Source organism: Camelina sativa, chromosome 15, assembly GCF_030686135.1.
Source record: "Camelina sativa cultivar CO46 ecotype springtype chromosome 15, ASM3068613v1".
NCBI classification, from domain to species: Eukaryota; Viridiplantae; Streptophyta; class Magnoliopsida; order Brassicales; family Brassicaceae; genus Camelina; species Camelina sativa.
The window spans coordinates 25619905-25645777 of NC_141894.1; the positions used below are offsets into that span (position 1 = coordinate 25619905).

At 33.9% G+C, this 25873-nt stretch overlaps 3 protein-coding genes across 8 annotated transcripts; 1 reads left to right on the top strand and 2 right to left on the bottom strand.

Annotated features, from left to right (window-relative positions):
• Nucleotides 1-3100: 3100 nt before the first annotated feature.
• On the bottom strand, nt 3101-6399 carry LOC104748703 (rop guanine nucleotide exchange factor 4-like). Of its 6 annotated transcripts, XM_087487644.1 has the most exons (10): nt 5726-6399; nt 5480-5548; nt 5296-5412; nt 5074-5202; nt 4773-4981; nt 4502-4697; nt 4223-4430; nt 4054-4128; nt 3671-3976; nt 3101-3570 (listed from the first exon to the last, which is right to left on the bottom strand). In XM_087487644.1, the coding sequence occupies exons 8-10, from the start codon at nt 4093-4095 to the stop codon at nt 3427-3429; spliced, it is 492 nt and encodes a 163-aa protein (XP_087343770.1). In that variant the 5' UTR covers nt 4096-4128; nt 4223-4430; nt 4502-4697; nt 4773-4981; nt 5074-5202; nt 5296-5412; nt 5480-5548; nt 5726-6399; the 3' UTR covers nt 3101-3426. The 6 variants fall into 6 exon arrangements, 4 of the variants coding, with proteins under 4 accessions (XP_087343770.1, XP_087343771.1, XP_019092436.1 ...); XM_087487645.1 differs by having other exon boundaries at nt 5095-5202; nt 5296-5548; nt 5726-6397; XM_019236891.2 differs by having other exon boundaries at nt 5296-5548; nt 5726-6392.
• A 3095-nt stretch (nt 6400-9494) lies between these two features.
• LOC104747344 (classical arabinogalactan protein 9) lies at nt 9495-11121 on the top strand. The gene is made up of 2 exons (XM_010468971.3): nt 9495-10211; nt 10819-11121. The coding sequence occupies exons 1-2, from the start codon at nt 9699-9701 to the stop codon at nt 10882-10884; spliced, it is 579 nt and encodes a 192-aa protein (XP_010467273.1). The 5' UTR covers nt 9495-9698; the 3' UTR covers nt 10885-11121.
• Nucleotides 11122-24540: 13419 nt separating this feature from the next.
• Nucleotides 24541-25762, bottom strand: LOC104748705 (uncharacterized). The gene is made up of 2 exons (XM_087487306.1): nt 24867-25762; nt 24541-24804 (listed from the first exon to the last, which is right to left on the bottom strand). Exons 1-2 carry the CDS (start codon nt 25596-25598, stop codon nt 24541-24543), a joined length of 996 nt encoding a protein of 331 aa, XP_087343432.1. The 5' UTR covers nt 25599-25762.
• Between the last annotated feature and the right edge of the window lie 111 nt (nt 25763-25873).

Genomic DNA, 25873 nt, shown 5'->3' on the forward strand with positions numbered 1-25873 from the left:
TTATATAAAAAATAAACTATATTGCGGTATTATATAGTTTATTTAACAATTATTATATAATTATAACATATTTAACCAACAAATACAATTTATAATTTTAATATTTTAATTATAAATAATTTTGCCTCGCGGTACACCGCGAGTCCTAATCTAATATAGCGTTAAAATAATTTATAAGAATATAATGATTAATTAAAAAATCATTTACTATGCTTTCAAATTGTATAAGAGCTGTGGACAAAGAATGATTGACAAGCAATACAAATACTTTAAACATAACTAATAACCTAACCACCAGTAATCTAGAGATTTACATTGTCCAAACCCCCAAACATGGGTTCACATCAATTTTCGTAATTCCTTATCAGACATATCATACAAGATGGGTAATTATTTTCCCCACTAATCACATGTCAGTTAAAATTCAACTAGGGAGGTACCCGCGCTTAAAGCGCGGTATTAAGATTTTAATAAGAACAGTTTTGTTACTTTATGATATATTACTTTTCTGAACAAATATGTAATAATTGACATATTTAAATATAGTGTTTTATCTTTTGAAAAAGTTTATAATGGTTTATTGGATTGTCAAGAAGTTTTTGTATTTGCATATATAGAGAAAGATTTATCTTACTAAAGAAAAATAATACTCTCAATGTAAAATATTAATTGAGTCTTTAAAATAAACAACTAAACTGTAGTAAACAGATATTGAGATTCAATATTATAATGTACTATCTCAATTACAAAATAAAGATGAGATTAATGCAAAGTTGGATTTCAAGTAGCGGTTAATACAAACATACTAAATTTTAGAGACATTTAAAAAGAGGAAATTAAACGGCCAACACCCCATTCTTTACATTTGAGTGCATGAGCTTTCACCTTGTTGCTTCATCACATGGTTTATGTAATAACACCCAGCAAATTCAGACCTGTAAAAATATAAAGTGTTTTAAGAAATTTTACTTTAACATCATACAGAACTTGATTTTATATACATAATTACATCTTACATAGCCTGGTGATGCTCCAGTCCTTCGAACTCTGGTTTTATGAAGATCTTGGAAGAGTCCAAGGTATTTTTCCAGACATGGTGCACCAATGGATATTTAGAATTTTAGGTGGATTTATTGATTACCTTATGATGATTATATCATAAAAAGCTTATGTTACATACCTTCATATTCTCCAACCCTCATAAACCGCATTACACAAAACACAGGTTCGGATTTGTATATGAGATGGCACCCGTTTGATTGCCATATAGACATGAATTGAGAAGCGTAGTTGTGTTTGACACGACAGTTCACAGTCTCATTCCTACATGTTTATCAAATTAATAAAAATCTTAACAGTGATAACTTTAAAATGTAACTGTCCTAAAGGTAGAGTAAATATCTTTTACCTGCCATTCAACAGCATGAGAACAACTTCATAACTATTAGTGGCACTCGCATGTCTTCTTTTATCTTTCACATCCATTTGATCGACGTAGTTTGGTTTGTAATTCATATTAAATGTTAGGTTTGCATATACACAAATAATTTCACATATGATCGACGTAGTGGAATCGTGAAGATTATCATCTTAACTGAGTATAAATCAAGTTTGTTATTGCAATATGGTTTCGCTCTTCTTCTTTTACCTGTTTATTGAAATCATATCTTTCTGAACTGGTCTAGATGATAAGATATACTCTATAATTTAGTTACACAATTAATATTTGGATGAGTAGAAATGGAACTAAGAGTAGATGCATTGGTTTAATGGTGATCATATGTTTTCATCACACGATTCACACCAAAGAGAATTGGATCTCATCTCAATCTATATTTCCATATTGACAAAAAAAAACTTATAAGAAGACAAACCGTTGATGTAAGATTTGGGATAATGTATGTCGATTAAGAGAATAGATCATCTCATGACCAAGTTGCTTTTAGTGTTTAGGTTGTATAGCATTCACCTCATGACCAAGGTTGCTTATTATATAGTGTTTAGATTGTATTGCGCGTACATATTCTAACTGAATCTAGAACATATGCTCAAATCATATTTGTTTTGACACATCTTCAATCGTAATTGATAAGATATAGGCATTAGATGCAAGTACTCTAAAACATAAAATTTATTGAATTATGTTGCATTTTTTTTGCCCACATGTTTTTTGTGTGAATACCATCCACCTAGAAAACAAACCATTAGTCATTAAAACACTCAAAAAGTTTATCATCATATCAAAGAAAGTGTATTTAACAACATTCATACTCCGATACTCGATTGGGGGTTGGACTTTTGCTATTCCGGTAGTCCACTCGAGCTCTCTTCCGAACTACGCTTCTTAACCTGAGAAGGAAGATGTTTAGTAACAATATTCATAATCCCATGTACCACATAAAACACTAAACAATCATTGTGTTACATTAGGTAAAGCAACTTACTTTAGGATGATCACATATCTTTATATAACTCATCTTCCACTCTGCTTCAACTCATTCTCAACCTCCTCCGCATCATCAAAATTTCCCCCCCTCTTCTTAGCCAATTCGCCTTCAATGTACTTTACCCTAAAGAATCAAAACAACCGTTAAAACACTTGCAAAGGCAGCTCACTCTAGTTAATTAGGTTAAATTTTTAAATGGAGAGAGATTTGCTTACATGTTGGGATCTTCAATCAAAAGAGCAGTCTCTTGAGCAAAAGTATCTTGCAATACAAGCTCCTCTTTCTCTGCTTCAGCTTCGGCTTTTTCCACTGGTTTCACTTGCTTTCTCCACTGGTTTCACTTTTCTGATGCTATATTGCGCCGCCGTTGTTGTCAAGTTAAAAAAAACTTTGGCTCCCCTTCACAAATAAAAATCAGCACCCAAAGTTCTTTCAATCCTAATATAAAGATATAGACATAACAATAGAAAAAAGAAAAAGGTAAAGCTTTAAGAACTTTCAATCAGAAAGCTTATTTACATCTGTATCGTATGAACAAAAAATAAGATTAAATAATGGGTATTTTTGATAACTTTTTTTTTTCGTAAATCATCAATTACTACTTCTCATAAGAAAATAATAAAGCATATACGACTAAGTAACTCACGCACATATGAAACCAAAATGTTTACATGCTCTTCTATTGCTTTTGTTGGTTTAAAGAACGATACAAATGAGGTAAAAAAAAAAAGAACGATACAATTAAAATCTTAATAACAAATTACATAAAAAGATAAAATGTGGTAAAACATAATTTGGTTTAGGGACTTAAAGTTAATCTTTGTCCTACTATACTTCACTCTACTACTATATACTTCTCAAAACCCACTTATAAACATCAAACAAACCCCGTTTTTACGATCTAATGTATATCACTTACATGAGATAACAAATAAACTCAAAATTCAAAATGCAATCTTGGTTTCAAGAAATAGTGAAATCAAATTAAAAATATATTGTCGGCCAGCTCAAGCGCCTCATGCTTCGATGTGATCTTCAATATGTTGAGAAGCTGGTCAGGATAAAACTTCTCAGCTGTGCATAGGTGCTTGTATATCACGTCTCCTACACTTGCTTTCCCACTCTGTCCACAACAACACCAATTTGGTTTCAACACTTTCTATATTAGTCGCAATAATAGTTATCTTTTTATATTTCCCCTAATCATATATGTGTATATATACCTTTGGAAGAGTGGTGAGATAAGAATCAGGAATATTCATGTCATTAAGAGTAGAATCGTTAATGGCCAATGCTGCTTTATATATCTGACTGGCACAATCGCGTATGATACGCAAATGCTTTCGTTCTTCTTCCAATAAACCTTCAGCAGGAACACATGGCACCGGAAGCCACAATTTCTCGTCTTTCCGTTGAACCACCACTTTCCTAAACGTTCCTGTATCTCTACCACCACCACTCGAGTTCATAGATGAGCTTCCTCTTTCAACGTACCAGAACTCATTATCTGTGAAACTATCCAATATTTCCTACAAAGCCAAACCAATCATGTTGGCAATCTTGAATCTTGGTTATATAATCTGTCTAATTCAAGTCTTTTACTTACCATTAGCATGTTATGGGGCTTTCTCAAAGCGGGAAGACTCATGAGAATATCAGATCGTAGCTTTGTTTCTGTTATCTAGAATTTAAACAACAAAATACCGAGGTTTTACTGTATGATCTGTTGTCAAAATCAAGATAGTCTTGATGAAATCGTATCTTTGACTTCTTACCTCAACATTAGTACCAAGAGAGCCTTAGAATGTTGTCGATCTTGCTTTGTTTTAACAGCTGCAAGGAAGAAACCAGATTGTCTCTCTCCGTCTCTTCTTCATTAAGCCAACCTTGAGATATCCTTTATAAGAAATTCTTTATATTCCTGTAAATCTCCGGGTTCTTGATTTCTCCCACATATTTCTTGCACTCGTCGCTGAAGCAAAGCTGTTTCACATGCGTAAAGTCAAGTCTCAAAGAATGAGAATGAACCAAAAGAACACAAATCAAATAATTACCTTCCATTTTGAATTGTTCAGTGGCCTGTCAAGCTGGTTAAACTCAATGTTCGCACAAGCAATAGCCTGCGCTAATGACTCGTCTTCTCCGGCACTATGGAAACAGCCACGTTCCTTTGCGTCTTTTACCAGATTCCTCCACACATATTTGCTATTCATCAAAGTTTCCTCATTTCCAAGTATCCATAAACAAAACCTATAGAAAAGCACAAATAATAATATAGACACATTCACTTGCAATAACCAAAGAAATGAGATATGCCTAAATTACCTTGCTCGTGTGAGTAATACATTTGCTCTTCGGCGGTTTGCAAGGAATCCAACCCTTCCAACACCGTTGGACCTAACAGTTGAAACTATTATAATATCCTCTTCGCCACCTTGAAACACATCCACAGTGCGAACCCTCACAGAGAAGAGTCCACCTGCCTCACCTCTACATGTTTCATGAATCTTTTCTTGGATTGCACTTACTTGAGCCTTATAAGGGGAAATAACACCAACGTTTATGCATAATTTTGTTTTCTCTGAAACTGAATTTAATAAACAAAAAAAAGTCTGTTTCATTGTACCAAAACCAAAGAGAGACGAACTTTTTTATAGACTTCAAATAGACAGAAAACAATCCATCTCTCGCTTCCACAACTCTTTCTTCTCTGTACTCAATGGTTGTAACCTTAAACTCTGTCCAAACACAGTCGCTGCAACAACACAACAGATACACGCTACACTATAAATACTCTGTTTCAAAAACAGAGCATACATGAGAGGAGTAGGAGAAGAAGAAGACGAACCATAAAGATTGGTTATGGAATTTGAGACAGTAACAGCTGTACAAACTCCTTTCCCGCTTCCCGACATATCTTCACCAAGCAATAGCTTCGCAAATCTTTCTCTCATCATTTCTAGTTCTGCACTACAAAACCCGATTTAACTATAATGTGAAAAGAACAAAGGTACAATCTTAATGAAACTTACCTGGCCTGACCTTCTCTCCTACAACTATTATCCCATAGATGAGCTTCATATCTTCCCGTCCATCTATGTCTGCATATCAATCAATCAAATAATATTACATTAGTACTTTTGCACTTAAACTAATAGTAATAATAACCTTCAAGTCTTTGACCAAAGGTCAAATAACACAAAATAGTTTAATTAATTAATTCCTTAATCACAACAAAACTGCCTTGGATTCTTCTTGGCATAAGAGAATGAACTTACCGAGAAACACCTCTGTAAATCGAAGTCCTTTGTCCAAACGTATCAGTGATCTTCTTGTTAGAACAATCCAATGTTTCAACAGCCACGATTGGCTTCTCGTTGTTCTCGTTGTTGTTGTTTTTGTTTCTCTCACCACCACCATGGTAATGATGATTAGTAATCTCATTATCATTATGATGCTGATTAGTACTGTTGTTAACGTTAACCGCAAGTGACAAAGCTCCGCCAGTGGTGTTGGTGTTATTAGATCCATCGTGAAACCCTAGGTCCGGTCCGGAAGAAGATTCAACAACGTGACCCAAATACTCTCCAGCGAGATGAGTCCTTCCGACTGAAGCAGAGTCATCGACCTTAGAACCGGAGTTTGTAGAGAAAGCGGTTTGAAAACCGGCCATGGTTTTGAAATCGTGGTGATCGGAGTAGAAGCTGTTTTGGTTGTGGTTGTGGTTGTGACGTGGATCGTAGATTTTAGTGAGGGAAGAGTCTTGTGTTTCGGTTTGACTGTTGTCTGAGTAACGAACCATCGAAGAAGAATCACCGAGAAAATCTTCGAGCTTAGGGATGTGACTCTAAGAATGAGACTGCGGGTCTACTAACGTTGGTAAGATTGTTGAATCCGCCATTGAAGCTGCTGCTGCTAACTGAGCTTCTTCTTTGAAAAACTCTTGTGGCTTATGATTCGTCACACCTATATATATATATATATAAAAGTTGATGGATTTAGAATTTTAGATACGTATGTTACGATGAAGGAATAACAATGCTGATAAACGATACAAAGCCGAGAAAAAAATAAAACCCTAAAAGTAAAACCCTATAAATAAAACCCTATTTTTTTTTCCTCTTTGTTGCGTTATGGTGAAAACAAACGATATCATTGTATTGTCGTCGGGTTTTTTTCCCTGCAGAAGCCCATTAATTTTTAGATTAACGTCGATCTACAATCTAAGTCCATTAATTGTATCAAATTTGTAGAATTTGTAGTATAAAACAGAACCATAGTTGTAAAAAAGATGTTTTCCGGGAAATTTAGGGATTAAATTAGCAAATTCTATTTGTGCAATTAACTTTTTATGCAATTAGATTATTTCTAAACCGATTTTTGATTTATTTTTAATGCGAAAAATAGGTAATTTTACGTCCAGGGGCAAAATATTTCAACGTCAAGGGTAATTTCATTAATGGTACAATGGTAAAATTTTGCTGAGATTGAATATGAGACGTTTTCACTTCTCATTTAATATAATTGATGTGTATACTGCCATGATCAAATGGTATGTAGATGACTTAGGAGTCAAATCTACAAAGACCAAAAGTTACACTAAAAATTTGTTAAGACAATAAAAAAATGATTTGTTTGTTGTTCCTAAATTAAGCAGAAAATAAGAAAAATATCTTTATCAGTAAGATAAAAGTATTGGCATATAGAAAATTCGCATGGATTCATGAAAGCAGATATCAATAAAATTAATCCGCGCGTTAACTACCTAAGCAATGAAATCCCAACTAAACTCTGGTTTGATTTTAAGAATTCAAGCTAGCATTAAACTAAATTCTTGGGTGCTCGACACAAAACACATGATAGATTCACACCTCTGTTCCAAGACAATATAAGGTCACATGTTGTAAGCATATTATGTACAACAAACGAGAGCAGAAATGATTACTTAGAAAAAGAATTCGAGAACCAGATTTCCTTGATACAAATAACCAAAGGAGCAATATTTGTCATACCAAAAAGATTGTTTGTAATCCATTTCTAACCTCCATCATGTGGAAACCCTTAACTTGTGATATGTATTTAAACAACTTCTTAAAATCGATTGTTGAGGTAAATAAAGTAAACTTGTTCAAATTAATATGGTGAATAGTCTCGGATACTAGCTCTTTTTGGGTTAATTCGGTGAAAAGGGAGCTGCTACCTACGCTCAACATCATTTTGGTGAGTATATGATACCACAAATACATGGGGTTTTGGATTTGGAAATTTTCTTTCTCATTTATAGTTCATGTTTTGATTTAGTAAAAGTTTTTTTTTTCCGTTCGCTTGAGCAATAGTTACGATTTTGGTTTTCCCATTCATCAAATACACGTTCGTCAAAAAAAAATTCTTCGCTTTGTCGTTTGCCACCAAAAAAAAAAAATTTGCTGTATTTTAAATACTTCCAAATTTTAGGCTATTCACCTAATTGATCCTACATTTATATATGAAGTGGCAGTAACATTGAGCTGTCTGGAAGAGCACATGAATAATAATAGCCACTAACGAGATAAGAATCCAAAAAAAAACTCATCAAATAATTGAAATAAATATTATTCGATCTGTTCAAAAGCATCCATCGTAAAACACAGAACCCCCCACCCAACCCCACCATTCGACATGCTATCACCAAAAACACTCCATCACTTCTCCCCTTTACTCATTTCATAAGGAACAACAAACTTTATTTTTGTAATAAATCGTTTTTTTTTTTTTCACAAATAAGGAACTAAGTTTTGTAACTTTGTTTGTAAGACAATCTTTTCTTTTCATTTACTCATTTTTACTCCATTTTTTCTCTCTTTATTTGACAACTATTCCCAACCTTTTTCTATCCCTTTCCAAATTTGTTTGGTATTTTTCATAATTGTGCATGTTGAACAATGAATATCCTAGTGTTAATCTATACTAGTATTTTTGCAGCAGTTTTTGCTCAAAAATCTGTTTTGGAAAGTTTTTGTATTTAATGTCATTGAATGCTTATATTCATATCCAAACAAGTTTAGTTAATTTTTTCTACTATCCTTATAACCAAACAGAATTAAAATATTTTAAATATTCATATATATAATATTCTATAATTAATATAAATAGTTAGAATATTTATTTCATATTAAAAAAATTATTCTCCTATCATCTTTTTTTTTATTTTAAAATTTAAATGTAGTGAATCATCATATAATACATAAAGTTAATAGAAATGTATATTTTTTCTGCATATATTGTGATTTTGAATTTTTTTAAAATGAACATATATTACTCAATTAATATAAAAAGTGTGTGTTCAACATACATATATAGTAAATTTACCGTATATAGTAAATTATAGAATTTTAAAAAAATTATAATTTATAACTGATATATCTAAACTTGATAAAATCTTCAAATTATGAATATTTAAACATACTAAAATTTTAAAATAACACAAACGAGTTATATTACATGATGGGTTATATGACATTATATGATTGAATTGATAATAATAAAAAATAAAATATCATTAATATGATATTTCAATACGGGTTTAATCCTTATTGTACTATTTTAACAACACCATATAAAATATGTCGAGTCAAACTGATTTAATTAAGATTGTATCAAATAAAAATTGTGCGGTATATCACAGAGCATAATCGAGTCATAATCTAAAATTGTTGTGCGGTATACTGCGAGTCATAATCTAAAATTAACAAAAGAGTACATTAGCAAAATTAGTATTAAAATAATACATTAATAGAAAAATAGAAAAAAACTTGTCTCGTGGTATATGGTATATCGCGGGTCATAATCTAGTTAATGTGGTATAAGAAAAAAACTTTTAAAGAAATAAAGCTAACTTGTAACATTCATTACAAATTTTTGTTTTAAAATAACTTTTGTTGTTACTTACATGTTTGGAATAAAGAGTAACTTAAAAGTTTTATATTGTGATTAGTACAACTCATACACATCCCACATCCCACATCCCATCATAATTTGGTTAAATGAAGGACTCGCCAACGTGTCAACAGATCTAGCACCGCCAACTTCTCACATGGCATCATGGGGTATTATTATTATACACTACTAAAAGAACCAACTTCAATACGACGCCATGTATCTGCGTTTTGATAATAATTCCCACTTTTTTCTATTTAAATAAATCCTTCACTTTCCTCCTTTTACATTTCCTCACTCACTCACTCAGAGAAAATAAAAAAAGAAGAAGCAAAAATGGCTCGATCTTTCGCTATCGCTGTGATCTGCATCGTCCTCGTCGCCGGCGTCACTGGCCAAGCTCCAACTTCGCCACCAACCGCCACACCAGCACCACCAACTACAACAACTCCTCCACCAACAGCTACTCCTCCTCCCGTCTCAGCACCACCACCAGTCACAACTTCTCCTCCTCCAGTCACCACTGCTCCTCCTCCAGCTAACCCACCACCACCAGTCTCATCTCCTCCTCCTGCTTCTCCTCCACCAGCAACTCCTCCTCCAGTCTCTTCTCCTCCTCCTCCCGTCGCTTCTCCTCCTCCAGCAACTCCTCCTCCCGTTGCTACTCCTCCTCCAGCTCCTCTAGCTTCCCCTCCTGCTCAAGTTCCGGCTGCAGCACCGACCACGAAGCCAGATTCTCCATCTCCTTCCCCGTCGTCTAGCCCACCTCTTCCATCTAGCGATGCTCCTGGACCTAGCACCGAGTCGACCTCTCCTGGTCCTGGCCCTTCCACCGATGTAAACGACCAGGTTTGTAAACTCATTCTTCTAGATCTTGTACAATGTGTTTGAGATCTGAGATGCTTTGACTTCTTGCTTGATTTGTCTGAAACTGATTAGATCTAAACCAGTTTGAACTAGAAAAAAGTGAAAAACATGTTTAGCTCAATTTAGCAAGAGAATGCTAGTCGACGATAATGTGCGCCCGTATCGGTCTTGATGATTTTGGTCTGTCTGCCTCGAGATTTTCGGATCCGAGCCGCGGCGCGTGGGTGCAATAATCACGTGACTTTGTCAGTCTGCACGTGAATAGTAAATAATCCCACGTGGCAATATGCTTTTGGACCAAAGTAGATCTAAGTTTATAGTAATAAAATATAGTCGTTAAGCGTGATGGACGGATTGTCTTAATATCTGCTGTCCCAAGATTATTTTAAGTTTTTCAGCCCCTAGATTTTAGGATCTTTTCAAATTTATCCCAGGATTAATTTAGTAATACCAGAAAAGTCCAATTTTGAAATTAAGGTGATGCTGAAATGTGCAATAAACTGAAATGCTGTTTATTATATAAGAAACTGAAATGCTGTTTATTATATAATAAACTGAAATGCTGATATAAAAACCTTATGTTTTGCAGAATGGAGCTAGCAAGATGGTATCGAGCTTAGTATTTGGATCTGTGCTCGTTTGGTTTATGATCTAAGTGGAGTCTTTTGGCCACCACAGCAGTGTTCCTTGCATTTATTATTATGTCGTCGTCTTTTGTTTGTTCCATTGTATTGCTTGGGACTGAATTCTTTTGGGATTTATTATCTTGTGGTGGAGAGGATACTACTGTACTGAGAGAGCTTGAGATGAGATAGCAGCAGGATTCATTTTGTTTGCAGATACTTTTGTGGCTTCCTTTCTCATTCTATTTGATTATTATTAGTGTACTAAATTCCTTTTTTCTCCATGCCTATATTTCTTTCCTTTTGCCTTGTCTTCTTTCTTGATAACACACTGCTAAACTGGCCATTTCTTATGCGATTTACATACTAATCTAGAGGCCAATCAAACCTAGAAGAGGCAGAAAATTATAAGATAATAGAAAATTTGTTGTACCGAACATTTTTGAGAAGTTTGGATGTACTGGACAAACCAAACCAAGTACAAAGGAGAAACAGAGAAGTACACAAGAAAGAAGAGAGATAGTACAAAGATGAAAGATGTATGAACCTCCCCCTATTTTGGTCAAACTCACTACAAATGGACTTTTAAAGAACATTCCCGGAGACTCTGACATGCCGTGAGTTTGTTTTAAAGCTTGTTTAAACATAGTAAAATACATGTCCCTTTACAACATAATTTTACAGTTGCATCAATTTAACGAGTTTTATAGTTGTGTTAACAACAACTGCACCATCTTGACTTATGAAGTTATGATCATTGAAAATCTTCTTGAGAGTTTTTAGTCACCTAGCAATGAACCTTCTTCAAATTACAGTCAATTCTAATTAGACCAACTTTTACTATAGGAACAAGAAAATATTTTTGTTAGTACATTATATCAGATTAGCTTTTTTATAATGGTGTTGTAAGTTAAATGGATTAATCACATTGTACTCTTAAACTTTTAATGAAAGACCAATCTAATATAATTAGATAAAACAAAACGTGATTAATAGAATAGTTTTTTACCAGTCTTGTAAGCCACACAAGACGCAACTTATTTCACCGAGTGTCATAGGATGGGGATGATTGCCGCTTCGTTACAAATTCGGTCTGTCAAAAGGTGGTCTCGACATTCGTTCTTACATGTCCGACATGCCTTCTTAAATTTTGGCTATTCGTCTGTTACTGTCTCATAAGCTATTAGTTACCGTGACTTCAAGTTGTGACTGTATATTTGAATCAGGAACCTTGAAAAATATAAGTTAGTTTAGAGAGGTCAGAAGAGTATAAAAGGATATTTGCTTCTTCTTTTTTTTCATTAATCCTGATTAACTAAAGGGATGTATTTGATCAAGGATTTAAAATAATTTGTATCAAAATGACAATTTTTTCTTTTCTTGTTCTGAAAGCATTAAAATGACAATTTTATGTTATTCATTTTTTAAAATAATCTTCTAACATTTATTGTTATTGGAGTGATGTTTTTAAAATATGTAACCAATCCACTGTTATTGTAAATATTAGTTGTGGACTCTACTTAAACTAGGAATTGAACCCGCGCGATGTAGCGCGGGAGCTCATTTTTATAATACATGTTAGACTAAAAATGATATGGTACATGTTAAATTGTTTATTTATATTATTAAATTCCTCTAATATAACTTAAGTTTATCAATGTCATAACTCTTTTGCTCTCTTATTATTGAGTTTGATAACCTTGCTATTAAATTGTCGTCTAACTTAGGTATTCCCGGAAAATCAATAAGTGACCGATCATAACGTCTAAGAAGCAATAATACTTGTAGCTTATGATGGTTATGGTGATAGGTGCGTATTTATGGGTACTTTGTGGCCTCGCACATAATCTTTAAACGTATAAACAAAACAAACATGCTTCTATTAAAAACCAACATCGAAACAGGAAACATGCGTAGATATATTTTTTAGGAACATATATTTTTGTTAACAATCGGACACATACACTTATCATGTATGATTCCTTCTTTGTCTCGATATGCTTTTATTATTGTTTTTGATAAAATGATCAATTTGATTACGTAATGTGATTTCATTTTAGACTGATGATATTGCACATATTGAATTGTTCATTTATATTATATATTTATGTTTTTTAATAAATGGTCAATTCAAATATATCATTAAAGTATGTTTTTATATTAAATAATAAAGTAATATAGACATCAGTTTGTCAAAAAAGTAATATTACATAGACATTACATTATACATATATATGTGGTTTTATAATACACAATATATAAATTCTTTTCTACTTTTTTAATTGTTTTAGAATGCATATAATACAATTACAGTTGATTGATAGAATAAATAGTATAATTACAACATAATTAGTTTAATTTACAACATTAGGTAATTTAAATCGACAACATGGGCAGGTATGATTTTCTTGTAACCACGTAACAACACACTCCTCGGACTCCCAGATATTCTTCAGGTCGCTTCTCGGTTGTTCTTAGGAGCTTTGTGAGAATCTCTGCTGCTGCGACTCAAATGCCGGGAGGAGTTTCACAAGAATCCATGGCGACCAAGCCTCCTTCTATACAATTTGAAAGGTTCTTCTCTCTCTCTCTCTCTCTTCACTTGCTTCGGTCTCTATAGTAAAGTTTCCATTTCTGTGGAATTGAGTTCTTGAAAAATGATATTGAGTGAAGGAGATGTAACGTGTTTGGCCACGATATTGTTTGATATGGAAGTGAAAGCTTATTTCTTGGCCAAGGAGTATGCTATCGTCGTTGGAACTGCTCTTGCTGATATGATTGTTAAACAAGTTGATCCCTCTTTGATGGTTTCCCATATTTACCCCTTTAAAATTTGAATACTTGCAGAGTCATTTTGGTGGAATTTGTATGTGTCTTTTGGCTAAATGATTAGTATTGAATGGATGTGAAATGGCGGAAATTATGTTTATAAATGATTGAATTTTGGAAAAGTGTCAGGGAATGTATAGAATTTGAATATCAAGATTAAGATTTATAAAAGCACTCCTTTTATTAGCTTGGAAACTCTCTCAAAACAAAGCCTCTCAATCTCTCTCTCTCAAGCTCATACATTATTCTCTCAATATAACACCTCTATTTATATAACACCAAAAACACCAAAACCAAATCCTAATAGGAATCCTTCTATGCTTAGATATCTCCTAAACATATTTGATCTTATCCTCCTTAACCATTGCTCGGTTAAGTCATTAACTTATTCCTCAAGTTAACCTCAAGCTTATCCAACAATCTCTCCCATAAACTTGAAACTCTTCTTCATGACTTCTTGCACACCTATGTGACCTCTCATTACTTTGAATCTATTCTTCTCAAGTGCTTTTGTGAGAATGTCAGCTTTCTGTGCAACTCCGGGAACATGCTCGACTACAACTAGTCCATTTTCAATGCATTCTCTAATTGAAGTGGTATCGCCGGTGAATGTGCTTGCTGTGTCCGTGGAAGACAGGGTTCTTAGTGAGTGCGATAGCAGACTTGTTATCAACTCGAATTGTTACTGATTCGCTCTCAGCTCCACTAATTTCTGCAAAAATATCTTGTAGCCAAATAGCCTGCTTAGCTGCCTCCGTAACAGCCATGAATTCTGCTTCACAAGAAGAAAGAGCTACATCTTGTTGCTTCTGAGAACACCAAGTGATAGGACATTCATTAAAATAGAAAATATGACCTGCAATACTCTTCCCATCATCCAGATCAACACTCAAGCTGCTATCACTAAATCCTATCAAACCTGTTTTGTTCCCACGCTTGAAATAGAGACCATGAGAGCATGTTCCCCACAGATATCTTAAAACTTGCTTAAGTGCGACTCCATGTGACTCTCTCGGTTCCTGCAGATACCTGCTCAAAACTCCAACAGGATATGACAAATCAGGCCGTGTATGAAGCAAGTATCTAAGGCACTCGATGATTCTACGATAGTTCTTCTCATCGATCTGCTTTTCATGTCTTGCTTTACAAAGCTCCAAACCAAACTCCATCGGGATAAGGACAGAATTGCAGTCACTCATTCCTGTCTCAGCAAAAATTTTCTTCACATAGCTTTCTTGTCTTAATATGATTCCATCCTTCTCTTGAAATACTTTTATACCAAGATAATACGTAAGCTTCCCTAAATCACTCATTTCAAACTTCTTTGTCATTCCCCTTTTGAAATCGAGTATGGTCTCTAAACTAGGGCCAGTAACAAGCAAGTCATCCACATAAACAGCCACAATGAGAAGGTGTCCTCGTTCTTGCTTTCTGTATAAGGAGGGTTCCTTGGAGCACTTTTCAAACTTCAATTCTAACAGGATTTTATTTAGCTTAGTGTTCCAAGCCCTTGGAGCTTGCTTTAGACCATAGAGGGCTTTGTGTAGCTTATAAACCTTCTCTTCCTTCCCTTGAGTAACAAAACCTTCTGGTTGACTAACATACACATCTTCTCTTAACTCACCATGAAGAAATGCAGTTTTAACATCCTGATGATGTATTTCCCATCCATTCAAAGCTGCTAGAGCAATGATGAAGCGTATCGTTTCAATACGAGCCACAGGTGCAAACACTTCATCAAAGTCTATTCCATGTCTTTGTACATAGCCTTTTGCCACCAGCCTTGCTTTGTACTTGTTTATGTTATTCTCAGAGTTACGTTTAATTTTAAACACCCATTTTAAACCAATTTCCTTACATCCTATCGGAAGATCAACGAGACTCCATGTTTTATTCTTGGTAATTGATGCAATTTCTTCCTCACACGCATCTCTCCATACTTTTAGCTCCATTGCTTCTTCAAATAATGACGGTTCTCCATTGATAGTAAGTAACAACATTTCTCCCTCAAGTTCTGCTAACAAAACGTAATCTTTCAAATAACTTGGTTTTCCAGGTTGTCTAGCTGATCTCCTTAACACAACAGCTGGTTGAGATGGTTCTTGTACTTCTACCATCACCGGTTCTAATTCCCCAACAGATTCATCACCAGATTCATCGCCTGCGTCATCTTTTTCTCTATCACTCTCTCTGTTTTCCTATGTTTCTGCAGTCACGTTTTCCTCTCTAATCCCATTGTTCCCGAAATTTCCAAAGTTAAGAGTGAACATCCCTGAATCCAAAGATGATTCTTCTAAATTTCTCCACATCCAGCTCTTGTTTTCATCAAAGACAACATCCCTACTTACAATAATTTTCCGATTAATAGGATCAAGAAGTCGATATGCTTTAGAACAAGGTTCTGTTCCAAGGTTGACAAGCATTTGTGATCTGTCATCCAGCTTCTTGAGGTGTGGAGTCTCAGTTTTTGCAAAACAAATACAGCCAAACACACAGAGATAGGCCTGGGCATTCGGTTAACCATTCGGTTTCGGTTCGGTTGTATTCGGTTTCGGTTATTTTGGATATAGTAATATAGTAACCATTTGGATATTTTTGAAATTTCGGTTCGGTTCGGTTCGGTTTCTTTCGGTTCGGTTTCGGTTTGGTTATTTAAATAAATAACCATAACTAACATAAATTATATTAACATTAACCAGATAAACCAAATATAACCAAAACTAACCGAATATAACCAAAATTAACCAAATATACAATAACAAAAATACAAAAAAGGGAAAAATATGGATTCAATTTTACAAAATAGTATTTAACTTTGTAAATTCAAAATAATAACATTTACATATATTGATTATTTAAAATATTTAATTGTTTTGAATCTAGAAATAATTTATATTTTAAGTTTATTTTATAGTTTTGCATAATATTAAGTATATAATATTTGATATCTTCTAGGTTTTCGGATATTTCGATTAACCATTTAATTGTCGGTTCGGTTCGGTTCGGTTTCAGTTAGTTTGGATATAGATTTTTACTAACCATTCGGGTATTTGAAGAATTTCGGTTCGGTTCGGTTTGGTTTTTTTCGGTTCGGTTTCGGTCGGTTATTTGGTTATCGGTTATTTTGCCCAGCCCTACACAGAGATGTTCCAAATTTGGTTTCTTCTTCTTAAGTGCTTCGTATGGTGTTAGATTCTCCAATACTCTTGTTCCCAAATTTGGTTTGGCATGTTCATGTGCTTTAGAATGCTTCGAGTCATCCCTAAAAGTGTTATGTTCCGTCTCTCAACTACTCTGTTTTGTTGAGGTCTGTAGGGTGTCTGTTGATTCCTTCTTTTTTGCAAAACAATTGAAACTCTTGAGATATAAATTCTCCTCCTCTTTCTGTTCGAAACGCCTTGATAGTGTTTCCAGTGTCAAGTTCAACAGCGGATTTGAATTTTTTGAACTTCTCAAACGCCTCACTCTTCTCTTTCAAGAGAATCAACCACATATAGCGAGAGTAGTCATCAATCAACACAAAGATGTACCTCTTTTGCGCAGCTGTATTTTGAGAAATAGGTCCACAAAGATCCCCATGAACAAGCTCTAAGGCTTGTTTTGCTCGATAGGATGTTGACTTCGGGAATGCTTGTCTCGCTTGCTTTCCAAATAAACATGAAGCACATGTTTCTCCTCCTTTTGGAGCACTTGGTATCCCAGTAACTAATTCTTTACTACCATCCTTTTGATGGTTTCGTAGTTGATGTGTCCTAATCGAGCGTGCCACTTTATTGAGTCATTTGAACCTGCAATCTGCAGACATCTTGAATTCTCGACCTCCAAATTCACCTTATAAAGCCTGTTTCTTGACCAAGTAGCTCTTACCAATAGGTTTCCATCACTATCATGCAAAGTTAGAAAGTCTTTTCTCATTCGTACATCGCATCCAAACTCAGTAGCTTGTCCTATGCTGATGATATTGCTTTTAAGAGGAATGTAATAAACCTCTGTCAATATCTTTTGTTCACCGTTCTTAGTGATAAACAGGATCGAGCCTTTACCTTTTATATCGATAAGTGAATCATCACCAAAATACCTTTCCCGTGATTCTTGTGTCGAGCTTGCTAAACCATGACATTTTTCCTGTCATGTGATTGCTGGCGCCATTATCAAGATACCAAACCTTGTCTAAGGATGTTTCAAGTTCTTTTGGTTTCACATTCTTTTCGTTGAGATACACCACCTCGTGCATCAAAAGAGATTCTGCTTCATGTGTGTCTTCCTCTTCTTTCTCCTACAATTCTTGAAGCTTAATCAACTTAAGCAAACGATCTGGACACTCGGAGGTGTAATGTCCTAGTTTATCACACTGAAAACAGGTTATGTTAGTCTTGTCCCTTTGTTGATAACCAAACTCTGTTGATTGATAGCCAAAGCGACCATTGTTGAATCTTCCGCAACCCCTACCACGACCACGGCCTGAGCCTCTTCCTCTACCTCCATCATAGAAAGATTTCTGCATCTGTGGAGCTGTGTTTGTATACATAAGCTTCCCCTGACCATCTTGTGGAGGAGCGTTTGCATACAAAAGTTTGCTCGGACCATCTTGTGAATCTTCTTCTTCTTGGATTCGCTCTTCATAGGTTTCTAATCTTCCAACAATGTCTTCAAACGTTGTTGTTTTAAGACCAAGAACCTGTTCGACTGCTGCAATTATATGTATATACTTTGTTCTTGGTAAGCTCTTTAGGAATTTCTTGACAATCTTTGTTTCTTCAGTAACCTCTCCCAAGGATGCTGATTTGGTAGAGATTTCAGAGAGTTTTCCGACAAAATCATCAATTGTGTCGGTATCCTTCATCTTTAATCTATCAAATTCAGCCATCAAAGTCTGTAGTCGTGCTTCCTTTACTCTCTCAGCGCCAACGTTTCTTGTCTAGGGGGTCGTGATATATAGTTAAGAAAACTCTGTTTTGTTGTCGTAACTTTGAAAAGCAACTAAATTTTTTAAAAGTTTACAAAATAATTTAAAATAATAGGAAAACCGGTGAATTTAGTGGATTGTTTTACTGTTATAGGCAATGTTTTTTTCTAAAAAAATATAGAATTTATAAATTATTATATATTTCCTTGTAAACAATATTACATACTGAACTCTTATCATCATTAGATTTATGGCCTTGATAAATTTTCAGCCCTTCTGACTATATTTATCATCATTAGACACCTTCTCATGTATGACTAAAAACAGGTTTAGGAAGAAACAATCCGACTCTGCTTAAACTTTGTCCTTGACTTTTGTTAATCGTCATTGCAAAACAAGTTCTAATTGGGAATTGCTTTCTTCGTATAACAACCGGAATCTTTCCATCAGTTTGACATAGTATAATTCTTGGAAGAAGTACTATATTACCATGTTTGTGCCAGAAATTATTTTAGCCTCTATCACTCTATGACCCATTCGAAGAAATATTAACCGTGTTCCATTACATAACCCATCTCGTTGACAAATATTACGAATAAGCATGATAGGTGTATTAACTTTAAGATATAATTTATGATGTGGAAATCCTGTTAGATTGATAGTGTTTAAATACTCTACTGGATAATCTATACCAAAATCAGTCCCTTCATATTCGTTATTACTAACTGAATCTGTCAGTCCCTTCGTATTCGTTATTACTAACTGAATCTGCACTGTTGTACACCTTTGTGTTACCAGGTACCCAATCTAACATAAAGTTATTAATTTCATCGACAATATCATTTCTTGGAGTAAGTATAGCTCTTTCTTTCAAATAATTTGGATTGGCATGGTTTTGCTCAAATGCTGGCTAAACATGTTTTACAATGGCTGAGATACTATCATCTTTAGCTTTTAGTAATAAACCATCATCCACAATTATTTGGTCAACTTCTGAATATTCTTCTAATAAATCATCCACTTTTTTAGCAGTACCGTTACCAACTTCCAAAATCCATTTTGCAAAATCTATTTCTGATTGTCTTAATCACATATTAATTGATAGAATGAAAAATTGAAAATAATTCCAAAAATATGATCGGTTGATTGAGGCTGCAACACTTGTCTGCTCCCTTGATGAATAATAGGTCATGTTTGTCGAAAATCACTTCCAAACAGAACTGTTTTGCCACCAAAAGGCTTCATATCAGAATTTGGATCACTACTCATCATTACATCTCTCAAAGATCTATCTAGAGCTTCAAAAGCATATTTATGTGTCATTGGAGCTTCATCCCAAATAATAAGTTCCGTCTCAATAAGTAAATTTGCTAATAAAGTATTTGCTTTGATCTCACACACATAATCATCCATTGGAGATAAAGGTATGTAAATCTTGAATGGGCACAATACCGGAAGATGCTACTGGAATAACTATTCGTTCTTCTGAACGTAGGCGATTGATGATAGTGTTGTAAACAAATGTTTTACCTGTTCCACCTGGGCCATATAATAAAAATAAACCACCTTGTTTATTTTGTACTGAACCAATAACAACCTCCTAAATTTGCTTTTGTTGAGCATTTAATAATAGAAATTGAGACAGGTGCTCAATTTTAAGTTTATTCTTTGTAGATACTTCACATTTGCGGCTATTGTGTCTAGAGAATCATTGTATCTAAAAATACATTGTTGTTGATTGTGTAAATGAATACTAAGTCTTTGAACAGGCTAATCTTGGTGATGTATTTCAAATTTGAAAATTCGCCAGGCTGCTTCACAGACAGATACATATCTACAATCAAGATAATTATCTATCTCATTTACCGAATCTATGTTCTTCTCATCACTTAAATCTTTATCATTTGATTTGCTTTTCTTCTTAATTACCATTGTCGCCTTATCAACTCCTTTAGTAATATATTTAAATAAATATTTAATAGCACTCGTCTTGTTACAAAACTCAATGTTGATATGAGCTTTGTATTTTTTAATAGTTCTAAATTGTGAGGAACGACGTAGCGATTATCTAACCTTATATCTCCCTTAAGTATAAATCTTGAGATGATATTTCTCCTTTGGTAAATTATATAACCATCTTTATCAACTGAAGAAGAACAACAAAACTGACGTGAATATCTTTTACTTCAAACTCCATTTTTCATACAAGAATTAGTAGGTCGATCTAGCACACATGGTCCGTGAATCATGTGTTGTTCTACCAATTTTTATCCATCTGAATCACTATTCACATCAGGTAATTCAGCAGATACAAAGTTAGCAATATCTTCGGATGTTGGATTTTTAAGATCTGCCTTTAACCAAATAAGTATATGTGCGTGCGGGTGTCCACGTTTTTGGAATTCAATAGTATAAACAACTATAAAAAAGACAATAAATTAAAAAAAAATAGAAAAGTAATAAATAAAATAAAAAGTTAATGTTATATACCTCCATTGGTTGGTCCAAAAAAACTTTTTTTTTCAATATCATTAACAAGTTGTCTTAATTTCATATGAAATACTCATGATTCAACATCAGGTCTAGCATTTCCTGACGAATCACCAGTTAAATATAAGAACTCAATAATCTCTTCCCATTTTGGGTTTGCAGTCATTGTAATAAACAAATATGGGTTTCCAAAACATCGACAAAGAGCCATAGCATCTTGATATTTTTCAGCCATGTATCTTGGACTGCCTGTATGGGAAGATGGTAACACTATACGCTTTCCAATACTTCGTGCATCATTGTCACCTCTTGTTACAGCATCTCTAACATTATTATATATATCAGTTCTTATTGTTTTTTTATTTAGTCTTATCCACTGTAGACGGTATGATTCTATTGTTGTATAAGCATCTACTATAAATTGATGAAACAATCTCCCACTTTTAACTATAGCCGAATATACACATGACCGTGAATGTATAAGGTACATGTAATATTCTCTCATTGATATAAATTCTCTTTGTCCTTTTTCAGCTGAAGTACATTTATATCGTATACCTTCGTAAAATCCAATTTCACCATATGGAAATAATAAAGGATATTGCAAAGTCATATAAAGTGGATGTGTACTCCAAATTCGTTGTAAAATTCCAGATTTCAGTTGTAAAATTATGTCTTTCTCTCCCATTGTGGAACTAAAGCCACCAACAACTAAAGCAGCTATTTCATTTGTCGAAGGCAACTCATACTGTCTTTTATTTTTATCATATCCAATTAGATGAATTTGAAAATCTTCTTCACCAGTATTCTCATACCTATCTCTTGCTTTTCTAAATACTTTTGATTGAACATTAAATTCATCAACCATTTGTATTAGCAATAATACTGTTTGTTCATCAAGCTGATCAGTTTCATCTCAATTCATCACTGCAAGTCGATTTTTTAAATCATTTGCTGTATCAAATATATACATTTGAGATAATTTAGGATCCTCTCCTTCACCTGGCAATAAGGATCCTATTCTATGATAATTTTCTCCATGTATATTATAACAGTACAATCCATATGTATTTTGGACCGAGTAATCAATTTTTGCATCCATAGAAATGAAAGCAAGAATATAGTTATAAGCTCGTATATTTCTAAGAAACAATGGATCATTTAGAAGTTTCTTTAGTACGGATGGAGGCTCCTTGGGAATTGGTAGTGATACAAGACCTTGCAACAGATTGAAAATAATGGACGTTTAGTAACTGGATCTTGTTCTGAACTTTTGTATAACCAAATCCAAGCATTACAATCTCCACATTGCATTAAAATATTTTCTGGAATTTTTTTAGATGGTGACCTTTTTTTCTAATAAAAATTGTATATAAACTAATTATTTATTTTATAATGGAACTCAAAAGAATAGTTTTAAATTATATTTATATTCTTACTTACGTTTTTCACTTGTTTGAGTGCTGACATTTGATATTGTATGAACTTGACAATCTGAAAATTGTTTAAAGTAATTAATTTTGTAACATTTAAAAAATAAAATTTATATATCAAAATCCATAAGTACTAACCAATTATCTTTGATTGTTTAGAACTACTTCCCACTTCCATCTTACAATCCATAATAATATTTTTTTTTATCTGTTACAAACAATAATTTATCATGTTGTAGTGGAAAATTTTTCAAATAAGATAACAAAAAACTTTGTTAAAAAAATTTCATAATAACTTAACAACTAAATTATAAGAAGTTTTGATCCGCCAGCTATCATGTTGTTAGTGATCGATCATATTTAAGTTTTTATCTTTCACTGTTAGATTCATGATAATAAATTTAAGTATACCAAAAATAATTAACTGTTAAAAGTAATTTTAAGAATAGTATTCTATAAATTCTATAAATAATGCAAAAGTAAATTTAGTTAAATCTACCTTGCTGATTACAAACTATTAGTTCCACAGGTTTGATGCTATTAACATCTACTGTTAAATCACTTGAAATTATGTTGGAAGATTCCTCTCTAATACATTTATCAACAAAATTGTATACTTCAGTAATAGAACGTTGTCATTTTTAAACTTTTTATAAAATGGCAGTTTTAATTCGATATTCTATTTATACTTAGAAAGAAATGCTAATAATGAACAGTCATCAATATGAACAGTTGTAATCAACCATCGTGACTATTTAGTGTCGGTTATATTAATATAGACACCAAAATCGAACATATATATTATTAACCATATAGTTCTAATAAAAAAGCTATATACTCTGGTGCATATGCATGTTATGAGGAGTAATATACTAAACGATGTAACTCTTGGTAACACATGTTCACGCTTCACGGTTACAGTGAAAAATCAGGGGTATATATTTATTAATAGTTTAAATTCATTTTTTATTTGTTCAAACAAAAAAAAATGATCCCTTCATTTTGGTCTACATTGATGAATACGGTGATGCATTCATTTGAAGTTAATATAGAAAGTGGCTCTAATCATGTTTATGAAGGTAAAATTATTCAAACAGAAAGAGAGATTGAGAAGTTGTTTTACACATTTACAATAGAAGAATTTATTAATGAAGAAGAAAACGCTATAAAAGAAGATTTATATTACTCTTTGGTAATAGCTGGCGTGGATGCAGAAGATACAGATGTAGTGATTTCAAATATGATTATATTGGCATCATATATTGTTTTTGCAGAAGGGTACCATAGGAAAAATATCCTCAATATTTCATTCAGTACTTTTGCATATTTGTTTAGGAGTGATTATGACATTCATGACAAACTACTATTTGAAGAATCTTTCGAAACTACAGAAGTGAAATTTCAACCAGCATCTAAGCAAGCAATATAAGGCTTAAGTGTACAACTATACAACGATGAACAATGTGGACTTCAGGAAAAGTGCGTAATATGTTTAAAATCATTTTTAAATGGATCTTTTTTTTTTTTTTTCCAAAAAGTTCATCTTATATATGAGCTTATACTGTTACATCCATCAGAGAAGAAACCAAATTGGAGAGTCAAGTTATTACAACAAGCTTGGAAACACAGCAGATTTAAACTACAACATAACTGCTAAAATAAGGTAGATGCTAGTGAAGTAAGTCTGTCTTCATCACTCTCTCATTAAGACCATCAAAACAATGAAATTCATTGCAGCCGGTCTTAAAGCATACTTCATAAGTAAAGAGGAATGACAGAACCTTACATCTCACCACATCATCTTCAAAAAACAGTCATCAAAGGTCTTCATGAATTTCTTCCACGACCTTTACCTTCATCAAAATAACCATAGCCAAGGCACCAAGAGGTGAACCAAACACCATTGTCAACATAAAAAAAACTAAAGCAAGACACATCCTACAAAAGGATTAAACCAAAAAGAAGAATCTCAGAAATAAAGGCTATTAGTTCCTGAGATTCCTGACTTGTTAATCATTTTCCTTAGAGGTTTATGGTAAAACCGGATAGAACCTCAGTTCTGGATCCTTTCTGCATTGACGTGTGTTCCTATCAGTCTCCATGTGCACCTGTTTCCCTTTTTTCCTCTTCGAGCTCTCACCAATTTCATAATTTCCTTTTGGATTTCCAGTTTTAGAAAACAGAGAATCTGATGAGATTTTGATGGAGGCTGAACTTGAAGACGGGAAACATTGGAGAGGGTTAGCAGCTAAAAACTCCTCAAGATTCGGCGCTGGAGAAGCAGGTCTCGGCGGCTGAGAGATAGGGGAATAGGAAGAGATTGCGGAGCTCTGATCTGATTTAATGTCTCCAGTACAGCTGCTGTGACGGATAACACTTCTTCTTCCTGACCAGGAGCTAGAGGAACATCGAGGTAATCATCATCAAAAGCCGGAGGAGCAAGATACGGACAGTGAGCCAAGTCGTGATTGAAGCGACAACAGTTGGTGCATACTTTTTTGAGTTTTTCATACTCAAAACCTATCATGGCTCTTTCTCCAGTTTCAAATCTGACCTTTCTAAAGAAGCGAAGTCGGTTTGTAAGTTCAAATCTAATCTTTACCCTGATAAAGGCTATCTGTGTAGTAGTCTCATCATTGAAATCCAAGGCAACAACCTCACCAAGAGTATTAGCAATGAACCTAACCGTTGTGTTAGAGACATAAGGAAGGGGGATACCTCTGATTTGAACCCACAGGTCAATAGATGTAAGGAAATCCTCTCCAGGAAAGTCTTCCCACCTTTGAAGAGCAACAAACCATTTTTCAAACACCCAGGGTCCCCTTCTGAGAACAGAGGCTAAGTCACTCTCTGAACTAAACCTGAATTGAACATAACTATCATCCAGAATTCGACCGTGCACCCTGTTGTAAAGCTCCCATTGAGCAGGTAGGGCAGTTAAGACACGCCCACGGTCTTGGAGAGTAGGTTTAAGCAGACGTCTATTCCTTGCCAGAGCACTATCATAAGCTGAACTAGGAATAAACAGTTCCGGATCATCACGACCAAGAACCATATATTGAAGATCATTCCAAAGTTCATCAGCCATGATAGATAAATAAAAAACGAGAGAAAGGGTAACTACTAAGGAAAGAGAAGCGAGAGAGGGTGGTAATATATATGGGTGACTAAGAGGGAATAAGTTAAAATAGGACTAGAAAATATGAGATAAGGAGAGAAGAAGGTCAAAGAAGATAAGACTTTTTTGTGGGAACTGAGTCAAAACTTCTAAGGAAGGAAGAGAAAAGATTAAGAAACCAAGATAATCACCGCTTTAGAATCAAAAAGTCTTCTAGATTTGTTTTTTTCTGAAAGTCAGAATAT